Here is a 20,161-nt window from a genome sequence, read left to right on the forward strand (position 1 = left end):
CTGCCTACTCGTGTTGCCACTTCCAGGGAGTTTTGGACTTTAATCGCCCTGTACATTAATGTTGTTAAAAGTGTTGCCTTGATGCATTTTGATTGTTTTTTATTCCTGCTTGTGGGTCTAAATATAATTCAAACGTACTGTGACGCTCTCAATATAACCGAGACTTGGTGTTTCGCAAATTATTCCGCACATTCTGCTCTCCGTGGTTGTTTGAGAACAACGCAGAATTATTTTTCTTATTTCCTGGTATACGTCAGTTTCCTTATCATTGACCTCAAGAAAGCATATATTTTTAGTTTCACACTAACATTCGTCATATTTGTGCAGAACAGGAGCATATTCTTCCCGAATGTCCTACGTTCGTGTCTGTTCCCTTATTGCATGATACTGAGTAGCAGAGAGTATTTATCTCAAAGGCAAGTCAAATCGAGCATGACGAAGCCGCTTGTAATTTAATAACCTTCATTGTAATACAATTGAACCCTTGATAAAAACAAAACAATTGTGTTGCAATATTCCTTTACGCAAGTTCCTTAATTTGTTTATATTCACTTTGACGAAATGTGGTTCAAAATGTTACAACGAATACTTTACGAGGCCGGGCTTTCTTTCTAAATTAGTCTCGGGTTTCTTCAGTGTCCAGCTGCTGGGGCAATGGAAAGCAGGGTTTTGACTTCATTGAAGACCCGTCTCAGGCAAGCTATGATAGAAATGTTTTTTTTAAAAGCCTTGCCAAAAATCCTCTTTGAACCTATCCCTTGTGTGCCTATCATATCACACCAGCGAGTATCATAGCATCGTAATATCAGATCACGCTGCAACCCTCATTATTAGCAGAGGCTCACTACATGCAATTCTTGCACTCCCAAATCACCTTATATTTTGAGCTGAATGATTCGCCGGACATAGAAAGAGGTATACTCTGGGAAGCTTCAAAAGCCTACATTAGGGGCCAACTTATCTCTTTTGTCTCCAACCTGAAAAGAACCGAGACGTCCCAAACGACAGACCTGTTACAAAAAATAAAGGACATTGATGGCAAAAGGCATCTGACCCAGACTCTAACCTTTATAGAGAACGCCTTAGGTTACAAACAGACTTTGACCTCACGTCTACTAATAAAGCTAAGCTACGACTGCTTAAATCTAGGCAATACTTTTTTGAATCTGGGGATAATGCTGGGAAGCTTTTGGTCCATCAGGCCAGAACCGAGACGACTTCACGGCTAATTCCAGCCATTAGATCCAGCTTAGGGGAGATTCATACTGATCCTCTTAGAATTAATGAGGCATTTGCTAAATTCTACGCTGAACTATACGTTTCCGATTGTCCTCCCACTGCAGGTGACATGCTCAGTAGTATGACGTTTCCCCGAATTGACGATGAAGCCACGAGAGACTTGGGTGGTCCCATAACTGTTGCTGAGGTCCAAGCAGCCATCACATCGCTGCAAAGCGGAAAGTCACCCGGCCCTGACGGCTTCACTGTAGAATATTACAAAGCTTTCTCTGCTCTCCTCGCACCAGTCCTGAGAGATATGTACAATGAGGCGTTTTTACATCGTCGCCTACAGCCCACCTTGTTGTGGGCTACTATCTCCCTAATTCTTAAAAAGGAGAAAGATCCCCTGCTTTGTAGTAGCTATAGACCAATTTCACTCCTGAATGTGGACCTCAAAATCCTCTCTAAAGCCCTTGCGCTCCGTCTTCAACGAGTGATGCCCTCTATTATCTCGTTAGACCAAACAGGGTTCATACCAGGCCGACAGTCTTCCCACAATACTAGGCGTCTCCTTAACATCATCCATTCACCGAGTAGTGAGACCCCGGAGATAGTGGTCTCCCTCGACGCCGAAAAAGCTTTCGACAGGGTCGAGTGGAGGTACCTATATGAGGCGATGGACAGGTTTGGCCTCGGTAACAGTTTTATTCTTTGGGTCAGTCTATTATACTCATCCCCGGTGGCCTCAGTACAAACAAACGGCACACTGTCGCCCCACTTGCCCCTTCAGAGAGGTACCAGACAGGGTTGCCCGTTATCACCACTTCTGTTCGCTGTCACGATAGAACCCTTGGCGGTCTGGTTACGCTCAGAGAAGGGCTTTAAAGGTATTACACGGTTTGACACAACTCATAAAGTCTCATTGTATGTGGATGACCTGCTCCTGTACATCTCAAACCCAGTCAGCTCTCTCCCTGTGATTACGAATATTTTAGAATGGTTTGGCGCGTATTCCGGTTATAAACTTAACTACCAAAAGAGTGAGCTATTACCGATTAACTCATTGGCTAAGCAGTTCCCTCGCTCTTTAACCTCATTCAAATGGGCAGAGGATGGGCTTCGCTACCTCGGCGTCTTTATCACAACACCCTTATCTGATATGTTCCGCACAAACTTTCTGCCTCTGGTTGAGAAAGCCGAAAGAGATTTTGACCGCTGGTCAGTTTTACCGCCATCCCTCGTGGGCCAGATAAATCTGGTCAAGATGGTCGTCCTACCCAAATTCCTGTATATTTTCCAGCATGTCCCTATACTTATCACTAAATCTTTTTTTGATAAATTAGAAAGGACAATATCTAAATTTTCATGGGGTAGCAAACCGGCTAGAATCCGAAAGGCGATACTGCAGTCTCCTAAGAGTGACGGCGGTTTGGCACTTCCTGACTTTAGGCGATACTATTGGGCAGCTAACTTGCAAAAACTCCTGTATTGGATGAATGATGATTGCGACCACCTACCGACCTGGGTACACATGGAAAAGGCGAGTTCACATCTCCCGTTGCGGTCTGTCCTATGCTCCCAACTCCCCCTTCCTATAACATCTGTGGGTGCAGGCCCAATTGTGTCCCTCTCGCTCAAGATATGGAGTCAACTCAGGAAAAACATCAGTTTGCAAGGCCCTTCCATCTTGACCCCACTGCTTAAAAAACACATCTTTAAACCTTCAAGCACAGACCACGCAGTCAGAACCTGGCATAGCAACGGTATCAGTAGTATCAAAAACCTATACAAGGATGGCATCTTTTCGTCTTTTGCGGAGCTCTCGTCCAACTATAGCCTCCCAAACTCCCACCTTTTTCGTTTTTTCCAGATTAGGGATTTTGTGAAGAAGACATTCCCCCATTTCCCAAATCGCCCCCCTGAAACCCTGACCGATACCATCTTAGCTCTAGAATCCAACCAGAAGAAATGCATTTCTGTTTTGTATAAATTGTTAGGGTCGGTTATATTGAAACCTCATACCTCATTAAAAGCTGCGTGGGAGGGTGAGCTGAATACGAAACTAACAGACCAGCAATGGGACTGCCTTGGATTTGATCCATTCTTCCTCCATATGTGCCCGTCATGGCCTAATCCAATGCAAAGTCCTTCACAAAGTCCACTACACAAATGCAAGATTATCTAGAATTTACCCCGCTGTTAGGGACACCTGCAACAGATGTAATCAATCTCCTGCCAACCATAGCCATATGTTTTGGTCTTGCCCTAAGCTAGCAGCCTTTTGGAGGAGTGCTTTCGACTTGATAAGCAGAGCCTACGGCCAGACTATTCCTCCAAACCCACTGTCAGCCATTTTCGGTACCCCTCCCAACACCAACCTCTCTGTTGCGGTGAAACGGGTTCTAGCTTTTACAACCTTGTTAGCCCGGAGACTGATCTTGCTTAACTGGAGGCTCACCTGTCCCCCGACACACACCCGCTGGATTAAGGAGGTGCTTTACAATTTAAAGCTTGAAAAACTTAGGTTCTCTCTCAAAGGCTCTACCAAGACATTCCTAGATACATGGAACCCTTTCTTGGAACTTGTTAACTCTCTCAACTTGTCCCCGGACTCGGAAGAGGACTGAGTGCTCTCCACCATTGTTCTGCTCTACTGCAGCTGCTCTCCCCTTAACCCCCCCCCCCCCTCCCCACACTTATTTATTTAATTACTTACTTATTTACTGTTATTAGTGATCCCTTTTATAAAAAAACATTTTTTTTAGTACTTTTTGTTTCGCTTATCTTACCATATTTGTGTGGATGTGTATGTATGTGAGTGTTGTTTGTCCCCATTTGGTTCCGACCTGATTCGGGTGGGTAGAAGGTGGGTAAGGGTAAGGGCTTTGAGGGTCGCTTACATACTGTTGCACAATTATGCCTTGACTGTCACTGTCTGTTATCATTGTATGTATGCAAATTGCTGTGAAATTCAAATAAAAAGATTTAAATCAAAAGCCTTCCCAAAAATCCTCTTTGAACCTATCCCTTGTGTGCCTTTTTTTTTTAATGGCACAACATTGGATGTGGAAAACATGAAATCTAGATAATTGACGGGTTGTGGGAATGGGTTATTGAAAAAGTAAATGGGCCAATCTGGTTGTTCTTTGAGTCTCCATAAACTTGATGGACCAAATGACCTCCTTTCCGTTTCGTAAAGAAATGTGTAAATAAGTCAACAGGACCAGTCCCTCGTCTCATAACTACAGTCTGCTGCACGTTATATGTACGAGATAGCATCGCTTCATTGTACGATGAGTCCTCTTACAGTATGTACACCCCATCCCCAGCGTGACGTCCACAACTTCAAGACCCGGAGTGTTAAAGTTAGATAATAACTTTGCATTTCATTATTAACCAACGGCATAAGTGCAGTACAATTTTACCTAGTCTGTCAAGAACCAAATGGCTCTACTTTATAGTAACTAGTTGACTTCATCGTCACATGATCATTTTTCTCAATGGTACACTCACACAGACCATATCACATTTCACCCATGTCACAACAAAATATTGCGAGATTAACCGAGAGTTTTTCTAAATATATTTAAAAGATTGAAGCTACTATGTTGGTAACCAAGTTAGAATTATCTGGGTAGCAACCGAGTCAGTTAAGACAATGTCCATGCAAAGAGAAACAGTGTCAGCATTTCAAGTCCATGATCTTTCATCAGAATGAGACAAACCCCGAGATAAATGTGTCAAAATGCAGAGATAATGGGGTAGAAAGGTGGAATAAAATGAAGTAAATGACAGGACAGATTATGTTGACAGAACATAGAAAAGTACAGCACTGGAACAGGTTGTGCCGAACATAATGCCAAGACCGACATGTATCTGCCTACATAAAATCAATACCCCTTCATTCTCAGCAAACCGATGTCGCTATCCAAAATTCTCTTAAATCCCGCTATCGTATCGACCTTGACCATCTCCCCGACAGCGCGTTCCAAGCACTATGTAATAATTTGCCGCAAACAACTCCTTTAAACTTTGTCCCTTCATTTTAAAAAAAATCCCACACTGTCTTCTCTATTTGTGGATCTCCTAATTTTATCATCTCATAAGGCGGCACCGTGGCACATTGGTAGAGTTGCTGTCTTACAGCGCTAGAGACCCGGGTTCGATCCTGACTACGGGTGCTGTCCCTATAACCGCATGGGTTTTTCTCCGGGTGCTCCAGTTTCATCCCACATTGCAAAGACGGATAGGTGTGCAGGTCTGAAGAAGGATCTCGACGCGAAATGTCACCCATTCATTTTCTCCAGAGATGCTGCCTGTCCCGCTGAGTTACTCCAGATGTTTGTGTCTAACTTAGGTGTCCCCAGGGTTCTGCGAATTGTCCCTAGTACGTAGGATAGAAATAATGTGATCGTTGGTGGACTGGGTCTCGGTGGATCGACGCGTCTCTTTCCAGGCTGTGCCGCTATACTAAATTAATTTTATATACTTCTACTAGGCCTCCCCTCAACCTTAGTGGAAGCAATCCAAGTGTATCCAACCTCTCCCTGCAGCTAATGCCACATATTCTGGTAAATGTCCTCTGCACCCTCTCCAAAGCCTTCACATCATTTATGTAATGGGACAACCAGAACTGCACGCAATACTCCAGATGCGGCATAACCAAAATCCGATAAACCTGTATCAAGACTTCCCGCCCCATACTCATTGCCTGGAACAATGAAGGCAAGAATGACATAAGCTTTCTTCACCACTCTATCTACTTGTGTTGCCATTTTCAGGCAGTTAAGTACTTGGACCATATGATCCCTATGTACATCAAGGTTGTTGTCTACTATTTGTGTATTTTCTCCTTACTTTCAAAGTGTAACACCTCACACTTGCTCGGATTAAACGCCATGTGTAATTTCTTCGCTTGTTTTTCTAGCTGGTCTATATCCCCACTGAACACTTTGTCAGCCACCCTCGCAGTCCGCGGCACCAGCAATCTTGTTGTGGTCTGCAAACTTACTAATCAGTCCATCTATGTTTACCTCTAAGCACAAACAACAGCGATCCTAGAACAGATCCCAGCCGAACACCGCTGGTCACTGAGCCCCAGCCTGAATATCTATCCAAACCCCAGTGGCCAGCACTTGGTATGTGGCCTTTCAAGGGGAGATGTTAATCACGTTGACAGAAATGATACCAATTACATTACATGCTTGAAATTGTCAATAAAAACATAAATGCAGGAAATTCTCATTAACTAAAACTGCTGAGATTATTATTGATAGACATAAATGCTGGAGTAACTCAGCGGGCCAGACAGCATTTCTGGAGAAAAGGAATGGGTGACCTTTCGTGTCGGGACCCTTCAGACGAAAGGTCATCCATCCTTCCCCACACTCCAGCTTTGTGTGCCTATCTTCGGTTTAAACCAGCATCTGCCGTTCCTTCCTCCAGAGTATTATCGAGGCGAGAAGGTTGTTAAATGTGGTCGGAAGATTTGGCATGCTTACTAATTCCTCTACTCAGACATTGAGAGAGGGGTAGAATATGGGCAACACCGTCGAGTTAGAACGGAGTTCAGAATTATAGTGAGCCGATGATATGATCACGCTTAAGACTGATGAGAGTGAGGGCTGAAGCTTGGAAAGGGTGTTGGGCAGAGCTGTCTCCTATATGTTTTTAGCCTGCCTGGCACAGGGAAAGCTCGGTTGAGCCGCGGGACTGACTTACTATCGCCCGGTGGGGTAACAACAACGGAGGCCTGGATCGCCTCAGCCCAGAGGGAGAATAAGGAGGGGAAGAGACAGTGACTTTAAGACTTTTGCCTCCATCACAGTGAGGAGGTGCCTGGTGAACTCACTGTGGTGGGTGTTAATTTGTGTTTATTGTGTGTTTTTGTTGTCTATTATTATATGTATGACTGCAGGCAACGAAATTTCGTTCAGACCGAAAGGTCTGAATGACAAATAAAGGAATCTAATCTAATTTAATTTAATCTAATCTAATCTAATCTACTCATCCAATCTGAAAGACAGGGCATGAACAGCGAGGGCAATGCAGCCGTCCAAACAGGTTACAAGTAAATCGCCGTTTCACCGGGAGAGGGGCAGTGTAAACTATGAAAGTTGCAGAGACCTGCATCACCCGGCCCGCTGCACTGGACGGCGGGGGAACAGTTTGTAGGTGGAGATGGGGATATGAACCAGGGCGGCATCGGTCCCAGGCGATGTAATATTGCCGAAAAGGATCGAATTAATGCAGAAACTGGGCAGTGAACTCAGTCAGCTGCACGGGGACTTTAAAAATTAAAGTTCATGGTTCTGGAGAGGGTTTCTTTGACTGTCAGTTTAAACTAATGTATCTGGGCTTCCGTGCCTCTGGCTGATCACGCATTTCGTTATCCCCGCATAGCGCAAGAGTCGGCATTATCTGATTGGTCGCTCGGGAGTTTGCGAGTGTGGGCGGACTTGTGGGCGCCATATAAACGCTGCCTCCACGCACCGCAACTCACCAGGAGCGCATCGTACTGGCGAGGATGACGACTGTCGCAACCTCCGAACATCCCGGAGACAGTGAGAAGGAGGAGCGTGCTGCCCCTGGCGGCTACATCACCTACAGCAACTTTGTGTTTTGCGGATACAACTTAAAGATCGCTCGAATGGTGGATGATATCATGGGCGTGTCTGCTTATGTCTGGGAGGCTGTAAGTCCGCGGAATGATTGGACTAACGGAAAGCCCATCTCTTATAACGTGCTTACTTTTTGAAACTGCCCCTGTCCCACTTAGGAAACCTGAACGGACACCTCTGGAGACTTTGCGCCCCACCCAAGGTTTCCATACGGTTCCCGGAGCTTGCAGGTGGTTGCCGGAGGTTGCAGGTAGTGGAAGCGGGTAGGGAGACTGACAAAAACCTCCGGGAACCGCACGGAAACCTTGGGTGGGGCGCAACGTCTCCAGAGGTTTCCATTCAGGTTTCCTAAGTGGGACAGGGGTTAGTAATCACTTCCTTTCCGATGAACTGTCTCCCAACTGAAACGTTCACTGGGTCCCTCTCCGCAGATGCCGCCTGACCCGCCGGGTCTTTCCAGTATTTTATTTTGTTTTATTTTATGTAATCCTCTCCTCTTCTTTTCTTTGCCCTTTGCACGGATTTGGAAATCCTTTAATTACAGAAAAAAAACCCTTCAAATTGATTATCACGGTTAGAACGCGGGGGGGGGGGGGGGGGGGGGGGGGGGGTGCTCCAGGCTGGGCTGGGTTGGTATCTGCCGTATTATCAAGTTTAACATTAAATAATGGGAGGCCCAGTCAAGCTATCTGACCTCGAGATGGTAATAATTATCTTGCCTCGTTGTTGGGTCTCATTTCCTCGCCCTAAATGGCCAAATGTCGGAGATAGACACGATAAGCTGGTGTAACTCAGCGGGTCAGGCAGCGTCTCTGGTGGGACGGAATGGGCGGCGTTTCGGGTCGCGACCCATCTTCAGACTATGAGGACAGGTCCGGGAAAGGTAGTGGTGTAGCCGTGGCGACGAGGGTCATGGTGGCAGTGGGTACCGTTGGGCATTGCGTCTGACAATTTTCTTATGAAGGGTTCAGCAGGGCTTTCGCCACCAGCAAAATCAACCGGAGGGAACAAGACCTGCGATGCATGCAATGCAGGAGAATCTCAGCAGATCGGGCAGCAGCTTTATAGTGAGAGACGGACATGATTTTGTAATCCAATGCCCTGCCACCAGAACAGATCAGGGCTGATATGATGGAGAAATGTCCAGTGAGGTATCCTCTTCCTTAACAATTGGCATCTGCTCCACAATGATCAGATCAGAACACTATCGGCCATGTTCACAATGAATGGCCGTGCTGGCTCGAGGGGCCGAATGGCCTCCTCCTGCACCTAGTTTCTATGTTTCTCGTTCTCTTTCCAGTGCGTTTCATTTTCTCTTCCACGTCTTTGCAGGGGATCGCTCTCTGTCGGTACCTTGAGAAGGAGGACATCAATTTCACAGGGAAGAAAGTGATTGAGCTGGGATCAGGCACGGGAACTGTTGGGATTTTAGCCTCCCTTCTCGGTGAGTGAAACGATTGTGAACTGAATGGAACAATCACATGCGAAATAATTAGGGGAATCTAAATCGGGGAAAGTGACCAAGAGCAATGTGGAAACAAAGAATCGCAAATGCTGGTTTATACCAATGATGTATCCAAAGTGCTGGAGTAACTCAGCGGGTCAGGCAGCATCTCTGGAGATAAGGGGCAGTTGACGGGACCCTTCTTTAGATTGAAAGTGGGAGGTGGTGGTGGTGGGGTTGGGGGGCTGTGTGTGTGGGGGGGTGTGGGGGGGGGGGGGGGGGGGGCTGGAGGTGAGAAAAGACTGAGATCGCGTCTGGCAACAAATGTCCTCAGGCAGGATGGTGCCCTGATAGACCAATTGTTGGCTACGGAATGTGTGACCTCAAGAGGGATAGCCTGTGGTGAACTGTGGAACTGGTTAAATGACTAGCGCGGGGAAGGGGGCAAATACGGGAGGGGAGGGGAGTGTTAGTAGAAGTGACTTTAAATTAGACAATTCAACGTTCACCCCGCTGGGTTGCACCCAACCCAAGCAAATATGAAGTGTTTTTCCTCCAATTTGTGTGTGGCCTCACTCTGGCAATGGTGGAGGCCAGGGGCTGAAAGGTTATTATGGGAATGGGATGGGAAGTTGGCAACCGGGAGATTCAGTAGGCCTGCACAGTAAGTTGTATGTGTTCAGGGAAACGGTCACCTAGTCTATCATTGTTCTCGCCGATGGACAGCAGCCCACGGAAGTTCACATGTACTTCCTCTAACCTCATTTACCGTATCGGGTGTTTCGGATGTGGTTTCCTGTACATTGGCGAAACCATAAGTACAGAGGTTCACATGTACATCTCCTGTGCATCGGTGAGACCAAATGAATACCCGGCGACCGTTTCGCTGAACACCTTATATTTCGCTTGGGCAGCTTACAGCCTAGCGGCATGAACGTTGAATTATCTATTTTTTATCTTATAGAATTGAATTATATATTTGTGTTCAACTGTAAGGAAAGGCAAACTTTCACACTGAGCCACAACATTGCCCGAAATTCTCTCTCTCTCTCTCTATAGATAGATGCAATATATTTGTACAGTTGATGTCCAATCGTCCGGCGGTATTAGTTAAAGAAGAGTAAACGGTTTGTTTTGGTTTAACTCACACCACCATAATCAGGCTTGGTCGTTTGGAATCAAACAGAGTGGCGGAGAATTCAGAAGGCGGATTCTGTCAGTAAACAAGACTTCCTCCAGGATGGCCAAGAGGGCAGATTAATGCAATACAGCACAAACAATGCTGGAAACGTTCCGAATCAGAGAGGGGGGGGGGGGGGGGGGGGGGGGGGGGGGTGAAGGTGGACGTTTTAAACCTAATTCCGTTCCCTAGTCCCGGAAAGTGAGAATAGAGGTGTGATTTAAGCATGGCGGTGTGGGTGGCTGGCTGGGGGTGAAGGTAGCAGGAATATTGAGAATTACTGTTTGAAGGTGCAATTAAAGGTAGCCAACTGCCTTGACACCAGCGGTTAGAGATAATACAATCAATTGAGTCAGAAGGATGAAGCCACAGCGGCAAGAGAGAGAGAGAGAGAGAGGAGAGATCGGAGTAGTAGCGGAGGTAGAACGAGAGAGTTTCATATAACGTGCAGATTGATTAACAAGTAAATTAATAATCGGATTGGAACATCTACTATTTGAATTCTCATTAAATGGAACCAACATCAGTCGCTTATGGTGAAAGTCAAGTGTATTAGCAAATAATTAGTTTTCCGTCTTGAGATGGCCATTGAACCTTCAGGTACTACTGGCCGTGACCGGACATCAAATGATAAACACCGATACATGGTATAAGACATCAAGGTGGCAATGATTCAGGTCTGTGCAGTAAATACTCATAGTGCCTTAATTGGGCATTAAAGGTTAATCATTACTTCAAACCGTATTTTTATAAGGTAAAATGTAAAAGCCGTTTAAAGGGTAAAATATCCCATGGCACGTTCCGGGGATGTGATAATTCACGCCGACATTGTTGGAAACTAATGATGTTGTGAATTCCTGGATTCGGGTTTGAAACGCTCCAGCGTGTGTTGTTGAATCACCCACACGACACTTAATTGTTGACGGGAATGTTGAGTCCCGTGCATTCAGCGAGATCAGCTGCTGGCCCAGGGCACTTGTGTTATTAACAAGATTGATTGGGTATTTTCCGGCTCGAGGAGTCCTCGTCGCATTAGCTGGGTAGTTATTTAAGTTCTGAGATCGGAGCGATCTCATCGTGGTGAATGAAACGAATTGCGGTGGCGTTCGGGGGGGGGGGGGGGGGGGGGATTCAGCGAGTAATCACTTTATGAAATCTGATCAATTGTAGAACCGAACGACGGAAGAATGTTGGTGCCAGCATCGAGGACGTCAATGCGCCGACGAAACCGAGTTCAAATTGAAAGGACATTTTGAATGTTGAATCAAAGTCTATAGCCCAGATTCTGCGATAGTTGCGTTCTATTCGTTTTACCGATGGATATTACGTGTACATAAAAACATATTTTATGAACATATCCATATTCATAAAAACATAGAAACATATAACATAGGTACAGGAGCAGGCCATTCGGCCCTTCGTGCCAGCACCGCTATTCAATATGAACATGGCAGATCATCCAAAATCAGTACCCCATTCCTGCTTTTCCCCGATATCCCTTGAATTCGTTAACCACAGGAGCTAAGTCTAACTCTATCTTGATAACATCCAGTGAATTGCCCCCCACTGCCTTCTGTGGCAGAGAATTCCACAGATTCACAACTCTCTGGGTGAATAAGTCTTTACTCATCTCAGTCCCAAATGGCCTACCCTTTATTCTTAAACTGTGACCCCTGGTTCTGGACTCTCCCAAAATCGCGAACATTGTTCCTGCATGTAGTCTGTCCAACCCCTTAAGAATTTTATGTTTCTATAAGATCCCCTCTCATTCTTCTGAATTCCAGTGAATACAAGCCCAGTCGATCAATTCTTTCATACGTCAGCCGCCATCCAGGGAATTAACCTCGTGAACCTGCGCTGCACTCCCTCAATAGCAAGAATCTCCTTTCTCAAATTAGACCAAAACGGCACACAATACTCCAGATATGGTCTCACCAGGGCCCTGTACAACTGCGGTAAGACCTACTTGCTCCTATACTCAAACCCTCTCACAATGAAGGCCAACATGCCATTAGCTTTCTTCATTGCCAGCTGTACCTGCATGCTTACTTTCAGTGACTGATGTACAAGGACACCCAGGTTACGTTGCACCTCCCCTTTATCATAATCTGCCGCAATTCAGATAATTTCTACCTTCTTGTTCTTGCCACCAAGGGGGATAACCTCACATTTATCCACATTATACTGCATCTTCCAAGCATCTGACCACTCGCCCAACCTATCCAGGTCACTCTGCAGCCTCATAACATCCTCCTCCACTGCCACTCAGCTTTGTGTCATCCGCAAACTTGGAGATGTTACATTTAAATCCCTCGTCTAAATCGATATTATTCCTGGAACCTCCCCTATTCATCCACTTCCCTTAATGGAAGGTAATTTTACCTGCTTTCCAAAACATTGGTTACATATGGAGTGCTGTGTGCGGCCTGGTCGCTACATTGAAGGAAGGATGTAATTCCACTGGAGAAGCTGCAGAGGGAACTCACCAAGATGAGGAATAAGGCATTGCAGTTTTAAGAGAAGTAGCCCTTTCCCCTAACTCGGTTGAGGCGGTGGAAAGAACTGTTGGATTGAAAATTAAGAGTGAGGTAGATAGTAAACTTGCTTTTCCCATGATGGGTGTGTCCATAATAAGAGGGCGCTGGTTTAAGTAAGACGGAGGAGGTCCAGAGGTAGGTTGCGGGGTCTGAAATGAACGTGTTTTAAACAGAGCGTGGTTGGATTCTGAATGCCAGTTCCGGTGGATATGGTGGAGGCAGGTACACTCAGAATATTGAGGAAGCGCATAGAAAGATAACTGAGTCGCCTAGGCATAGTAGGATTAGTGTACATCGGTACAATGGGCAGCGTGGCCATGGTGGGTCGAGCTGCCTGTTTCTCTGTTCTACTCCTCGGTCACCCTCTGGTCATTTCTGAAATCCTCCATCAAAGACGGATGGTACGGGGAGGCTTTGGGGCACGGTTCTCACTCGGGTGCGCCTTTGGTTGTTTAAATAGGACAGTCAAACAAAATGGGCACGATTTTGTTTTCTCTCGTTAGGTGGAGAGGTCACCATGACCGATAAGCCGAAAATCCTGAGGCAAATAGAAAACAATATCGGCATCAACATCCCCTTTGCCTGCAGGCACCGTGTAAAAGTCCAGACCCTGGTATGGGGTGAAGACCACACCAGCTTTCCCTCGGATTATGACTACATCCTGGGTTCAGATATTGTTTATAGCTCAGTTTGCTACCCGGCACTTGTGGAGACATTGCGCCATCTCGCCAATCAAGGAACCACAATTTACCTCTCTACCGAATTACGACCGAGGAATCGCTCGCCTGCCTTTCACAAGGAGGTGTTACCGCAGCACTTTGAATGCCAAGTGGTTGAAACGGTGGAGGACAAGGACATTGTTGTATATAAAATGACAAAAATGTGTACAAGTCGTTAACATGGGCTGCCAAACAAACAATGTGTGGGAGTTGGTGAGCGAATACGTGGGTTCTAAACAGCCTCCCACTCATTATCTCAGTGAAAGATGACAGAACAAATGCTTAGCATCTATTTGAAAATGTATATTCAGTTTTGTCCCGAGGTTGGAAAGGTTTTTAAGATATTAATCAAGCGCCTATTTTCCCTACGCGAGCATCCAGTGTTGCACGCCTATTTACCGGTCTCTGATTGCCTCCTTGCACACACCGGCTGCATCATACTCACGCACTGTAGTCAGGCAATGTCTAACGGACTTGCTTGGGATTTGCCACTATTCGCCTATTAGCATCTATTAAATGGCAGCTTTTATATCTAACGATCTGATTTCGTCCATTACTTTAAAGCATTGCAAGGCAGTATTAGCCGTAAATCCGGACACTTCAAGATAAACAACCCTCAGTTTAGTGTATTCTTCAGTTTAGTTCATTGTTCATAGTGACCGAGGTTCAGTGGGCAGCATTTGTTGAGTGCTAACCAGTCAGCGGAGAGACAATACGTGATTACAATCGACCCATTTGCAGTGTACAGATAGATACATGATATGGGAATAAAGTTTAGTGCAAGGCAAAGTATTTCAAATCCGATCAAAGATGTCATCATCCATCTCCTATTGCTCAGTTCGTTAACCAACTTTATTTTTATTGTGGAATGAGGCCATCGCTAGCAACCCCAGAAAATATGGTTTATTTTTAATTGCCCCTAATGGATGGCTTCCGGAGCCTGTTCAGAAATTCCAAGGGCCTTTCGAGCGAGGCACATTTTCATAGGCATTGAGTGCTCATTTGGAATGCTAGCTTCATTTTAAACAAATCTTTTTATGTATCTTTAAAAATATATATCGCTTGAAGATATCGCCAAAGCCGAATGAAAATGCTCCATAAAATGTAATCTCATCCCCTTTGCTTAATGTTCCAATTGTTTGCATGGTATTATTAAGTAAAACGTTTACATTTTAACTGACCTCAAACGCAAGGTATAAAACGCACCGAGTACGTTCTGATATTTATATCGAAGCATAACGTCGAGATTCTAGATTCTCTAAGCGAGTTTTCAAAAAGATTGCAATTATCTTTCTTTCATTGAGTACAATTATGAAATCTATCAGATACAGTGTGTGCGCAGTTCTAAAAAAAACCATCAGCTCGTTGGGAACCGGTGACTCGATTGTTTAAGCAATTAGTTCGATAATATAAAGATTTTGAGCGATGCTTTTAATGTTTTAAGCAGTGTTTAGGCTTGCAAACTTACTGCTCGCTTAATTTTCGTTTCTTGGTGGAATTATAAGCATGAGTATTATACTTAAGTAGTTGCTGAAAAATGGAGCAAACTGTAAACTAAATGCGGTACGCAATTTTCTGTGCATAGAGATCAGTTTTAATAAAACCAGTGACTTAAACCGTGTCGGTTTCACTTTTTTACTCCTGACTTGGATTTCTGTTAGGCAACGCTAATTTGCAAGCAGAGCGAGGTCGCGACACGAGCCACCGAAAACCATCAAATGGGCTGGCATGTGGGCGGAGCTGTTGGAAAGGAAAATGTTGGTGCTTTCTTTCGTAGTGTCAAATTTAAAATGGAATACTGTAAGCAACCCAGGGGATGAATTGATTAGCAAGCGGGGGTATGGTAAAACAGCGTTCCATTGCATGTAACCTTATGACCAAGGGAAGAGATGATTACTTGGGCTGGTTTTATGTCAAACCATCATGCAGGACTTCCGGTGGCTGCTATGAAGCAGTGAAGGCAGCTGCACTGAGCTCTCCTCCAGACAAATCGCGTTTAAAGTCGACTCCCATGCCAGGATCGAGTTAAAAATTCTTATCAGGTTTGCTGAACGTCAAGGGTACTGACTCCATCAAACGGTACTGGTGGTTTTGGGATTTAAAACGATCTTATCGTAAAAACTGGATGAGAAAGAGAAGAGGTCAGAGAGGACCCAAGAAAACTACAATCAGTTTCCAGCTCCAAAAAGCTCTGGATGAGCTTGAAACTACCCCTGAACTCACGTTTGAAAGTTTGGAAGAGGAGCTGGAACCTCAACAACCTACAAGCGATATGGCTGCGAGAAGTGATACAAAGGAGAAAGAAATGAAAAGCTGGGAAGAAACGGTAAGAGCTAATATTCTTAAAGACATTACTAAAGATCTTCAGAAGCAATTTGCCAAAATGAATTCTACAATTCAGAATAACTTCTCCACTATGGAGGGCAATCTTTCTAAGAAAATTGATAATAGCTGCGGCGAAGTAAAAGAGCTTTATGTAGCCCTGAATCAGCAGTTTAAAGATTTGGAGTCCAGCACGGCGAAGGAAATGGAAAGTATGCGGAGAGATTATAACAACAAACATGACATCCTGCTGAAGCAATTAACAGACACGGAAAAATTGATGGAAGAAATGGAGGGTGAGATGGAACAGATGAGCCAAGAGATAACAGGTCTGAAAAAACAACACGATACGAATTGGGAGTTAACGAACAAACTGAATGAGAAATGTCAAGATTTAGAGGCCAGGTCAAGGAGTCAAAATCTGAGATTAGTAGGAGTTAAAGAGGGTGCTGAACACGGCCTTCAAATGCGTGATTTTATTACTAATCTACTTAAAGATGTTTTCAAACTTCCTGAAAAACCAAAGATAGATCTGGCTCATCGAGTGGGTCGCCTCCAAAAACATGATAATGCTAAACCAAGGCAAATTATTGTAAAGTTTCTAGATATTTCAACTGTGGAAACTCTATTAAAGAAGATAAACTATGGAGAAAATCTTACATTCGCTGATAATATCGTAAGATTCTACAGGGATTACCCTCGGGAAATTCTGGCAAAAAGACGCGAGTTTAAAAGGGCAAGCAGTGTTTTATATGGACATTCTGAAGTTCGTTATGGTGTGATCTATCCAGCAAAAATGCTAATTACGTTTAAGGGCAAGCAACGATCATTCACGGACCCGGACTCTGCTTGCAAATATGCCCAGGAGATTTTAAACAAAATTCAAGCAGGAACAGATTATTTGCCATTTTATCTGTGAAACTGTTTTTTCTGTTCAAATTAAAACACTAGAACGCTTCAGACAGTTACCAGACAGTCTTATCTGGCAAGAATGTGCTGTTAATAACACAGGCCGAACTAATCTTCTGAACTGAAAGCACATATGAAACCTCAAGGTTGCAAGCACGTCACCAAACCCTTCAGCACGGAGAACTATGAGACTGTCTCCTTTTGAAATGGCCATGATATGAGGCATCTGTTCCACACTATATGACCTATTATTTACACATATAACTAACTAACTAATTAACCAATTACGCGCAATAAACTCAACCAACGTTAAAGGCGTAATGTCCTATACTAACACGATTAACTATATAGCAGGAAGGGTGGGGGAGGTTAGACATATATTTTAATTACTAAATACTAATAAAGAATTATCTAACATACAGGTAAATGAAAAGTGTAATTTTTGACGAGGTATTTTAACCCATAATTACTTTTATTTTAATCCAAATCTTCTACCTTCCCTTTTATTTTATTCTATTTTAAACTGTTCAGCGATGACCTGATATGATAATTTTGATAACAATTAGAGGGAACCGACTAACGTTGGGTCAAATTTTAATAGGGGGATAAGGCCCAGTGCATAATCTCATCGACGGAGGTCAATTTAAAAACAAATCTAGCTACCTTAGGTGGCTTTTTTGTAATTTATCGCTTTTTTGATAAATTACATTCACTTTTTTTGTTTATTCACAATTATGTGTTGTATGATTCAATCATTTTTATGTACACTTTATTTTATGTTTTTCTCTTTCCCTTAATTATGTTTAATAGTGTCAGGAGATGTAGAACTACTGTAGAAATTATGAAGGACAACTCTGGATTCGGGACTCTGAGGTACTTGGCTGCATCACATGAATCATACAGTCTGGTAATAATAGCCAATGCAAGATAATAGTCGAATAAATATCGGAGGTCTCACCTTCTGTAGTTGGAACATCAGAGGTGCGAATGAGCCAATTAAAAGAGGTAAAATTCTGGCACAATTAAAATCATTAAATATGGATATTGCTTTCCTACAAGAGACACATTTGAAACAACAAACTCAGATCAGATTAAGGGCAAATTGGATAGGTCAAACCTATTACTCCTCATTCACCTCTAAAGCAAGAGGCACGGCCATTATAATTCGGAAGGGCATACCTTTTAAATTAAAGAATTCCATATCTGATAAAGAGGGAAGATATGTTATAGTCACAGGAGAAATTTACAATACACCATTAACTATGATAAATATTTACGCGCCTAATTTTGATAACCCACAATTTTTTAGGAAAATAAATAGATTTAATCGCAGAGCATAATTTTCAAAATATAATAATGGGGGGAGATTTCAACTGTGTTATAGATCCATACTTAGATAAATCAATAAAGCTAGGGAAGCGTCTTGTTAAAACTAAGACCTGTGAATTTTTAAATACTTATATAAAAAATAATAACATAGCTGATGTTTGGAGAATAGCAAATCCAAGTGGTAGGGAATACTCATTTTTGACTATTTCTTATTGGACACAAAATTGATCCCGTATACGAATAAACCATCATAGCATAATAGTATTATTTCTGATCACTCACCATTGACTTTTATACTTAAAATTGAGGGAATGCCGAGTATAAAACCTTTTTGGAGGTTCAATGCACACATATTAAATAACCCGCAGGGTTATGAGTATATAAAAGAACAAACAAAACTTTTTTTCGAAATAAATGACACACCGGGTATTTCTGCACCGCTATTATGGGAAACCTTCAAGGCATATATTCGCGGTGTCATAATCTCTTACCAAAGTTTTCAAAATAAGGAAAATAAAAGAGAACTTCAGCAGATAGAACAGAATATAAAATTACTAGAACTGGACAATGCAACTGACCCAACCATAAATAAACATAATAAGATAACTTTATTGAAATATAAAGTCAATAGAATACTATCGGCTAGAGTAATAAGATTATTCCAAATTACAAAACAAGCACACTTCGAATTTGGGGATAAGCCACATAAACTACTTGCGAGGCAACTGAAGCAACGAGAAAAGGAATAAAACTATTACTAAAATTAAATCGGATAATGGTGAGTTTCTAACATTGCCTAAGGATATTAATAAGAGGTTTGCCCAATTTTATCAAAATTTATACACATCTAAAATAAAGACAGGTGTAAGTAAAATTACAATTTTTTTAGATAATTGCAAGCTCCCAAAATTGGATAGTTTAGAACAAGAGCAATTAGGAGCACGGATTACTGGTGAAGAAATAAAACAAATAATAAACTCACTGAAAAATGGGAAGACCCCAGGACCAGATGGCTTTAGTAATGAATTTTATAAAAGATTTCAGGAGTCAATTGTACCACGATTATTCAATTTATACATGCAGGCTTATACTGAAAATAAACTACCAGAAACCCTAGCAGAAGCAACAATAACGCTTATACCAAAAAAAGATAAAGATTTAGATGAACCGAGTTCTTATAGAGCTATTTCACTTCTAAATACGGATCAGAAAATTTTAGCAAAGATTCTAGCTAGAAGGCTAAATAATTATATTAACAATTTAATAAATATGGATCAAACGGGATTTATACCCAAAAGACAATCATTTAATAATTTGAGAAGGCTTTTTAATATAATGTACTCTCATAATGAGGACAATGAAGATATTTCAGTTGTCACGTTGGATGCAGAGAAGGCATTTGATCAAGTAGAATGGTAGTATTTATACAAGGTACTCCAAAAATTTAATACGGGAGAGAATTTTATTAGATGGATTAAACTACTTTACGATAGACCTACGGCAAGAATATTAACTAACAATACGCTATCTCCAAAATTTTACTTATCAAGGGGTAATAGGCAAGGGTGCGCCTTATCACCATTGCTATTTGCCCTTATGATAGAACCGCTGGCCGAAAGGTTTAGAAATCACCCGAATATTCACGGATATAACAGCAACGACTCAAAGAATAAAATTTCATTATATGCTGATGATATCCTTTTATATATTACTAATACACAAACGAGTATACCCACCTTATTAACACTAATTGAGGAATTCAGCTCTTTTTCAGGATATAGAATAAATTGGAATAAAAGCGAAATTATGTCTTTAAAACCACAGGATTCGAGACACTTACTAAAATTCCCCTTCAAAATTGCAACAGAAAAATTCAAGTA

At 42.9% G+C, this 20,161-nt stretch overlaps 1 protein-coding gene across 1 annotated transcript; it reads left to right on the top strand.

The window, feature by feature from the left end:
- The first annotated feature begins 7,734 nt into the window (after positions 1 to 7,734).
- Positions 7,735 to 15,334, top strand: LOC129700447 (EEF1A lysine methyltransferase 3-like). The gene is made up of 3 exons (XM_055640941.1): positions 7,735 to 7,915; positions 9,174 to 9,285; positions 13,506 to 15,334. The coding sequence occupies exons 1-3, from the start codon at positions 7,748 to 7,750 to the stop codon at positions 13,898 to 13,900; spliced, it is 675 nt and encodes a 224-aa protein (XP_055496916.1). The 5' UTR covers positions 7,735 to 7,747; the 3' UTR covers positions 13,901 to 15,334.
- Positions 15,335 to 20,161: the final 4,827 nt, after the last annotated feature.

The sequence above is a fragment of the Leucoraja erinacea genome, chromosome 9, assembly GCF_028641065.1.
Source record: "Leucoraja erinacea ecotype New England chromosome 9, Leri_hhj_1, whole genome shotgun sequence".
Taxonomy (NCBI): Eukaryota; Metazoa; Chordata; class Chondrichthyes; order Rajiformes; family Rajidae; genus Leucoraja; species Leucoraja erinaceus.

Excerpts from the sequence above, each read along its gene's own strand:
- LOC129700447 (XM_055640941.1), top strand. The coding sequence starts at position 7,748 with ATGACGACTGTCGCAACCTCCGAACATCCCGGAGACAGTGAGAAGGAG. Across the intron at positions 7,916-9,173 it reads CTGCTTATGTCTGGGAGGCT|GGGATCGCTCTCTGTCGGTA; the intron begins GTAAGTCCGCGG and ends ACGTCTTTGCAG. Across the intron at positions 9,286-13,505 it reads GATTTTAGCCTCCCTTCTCG|GTGGAGAGGTCACCATGACC; the intron begins GTGAGTGAAACG and ends TTCTCTCGTTAG.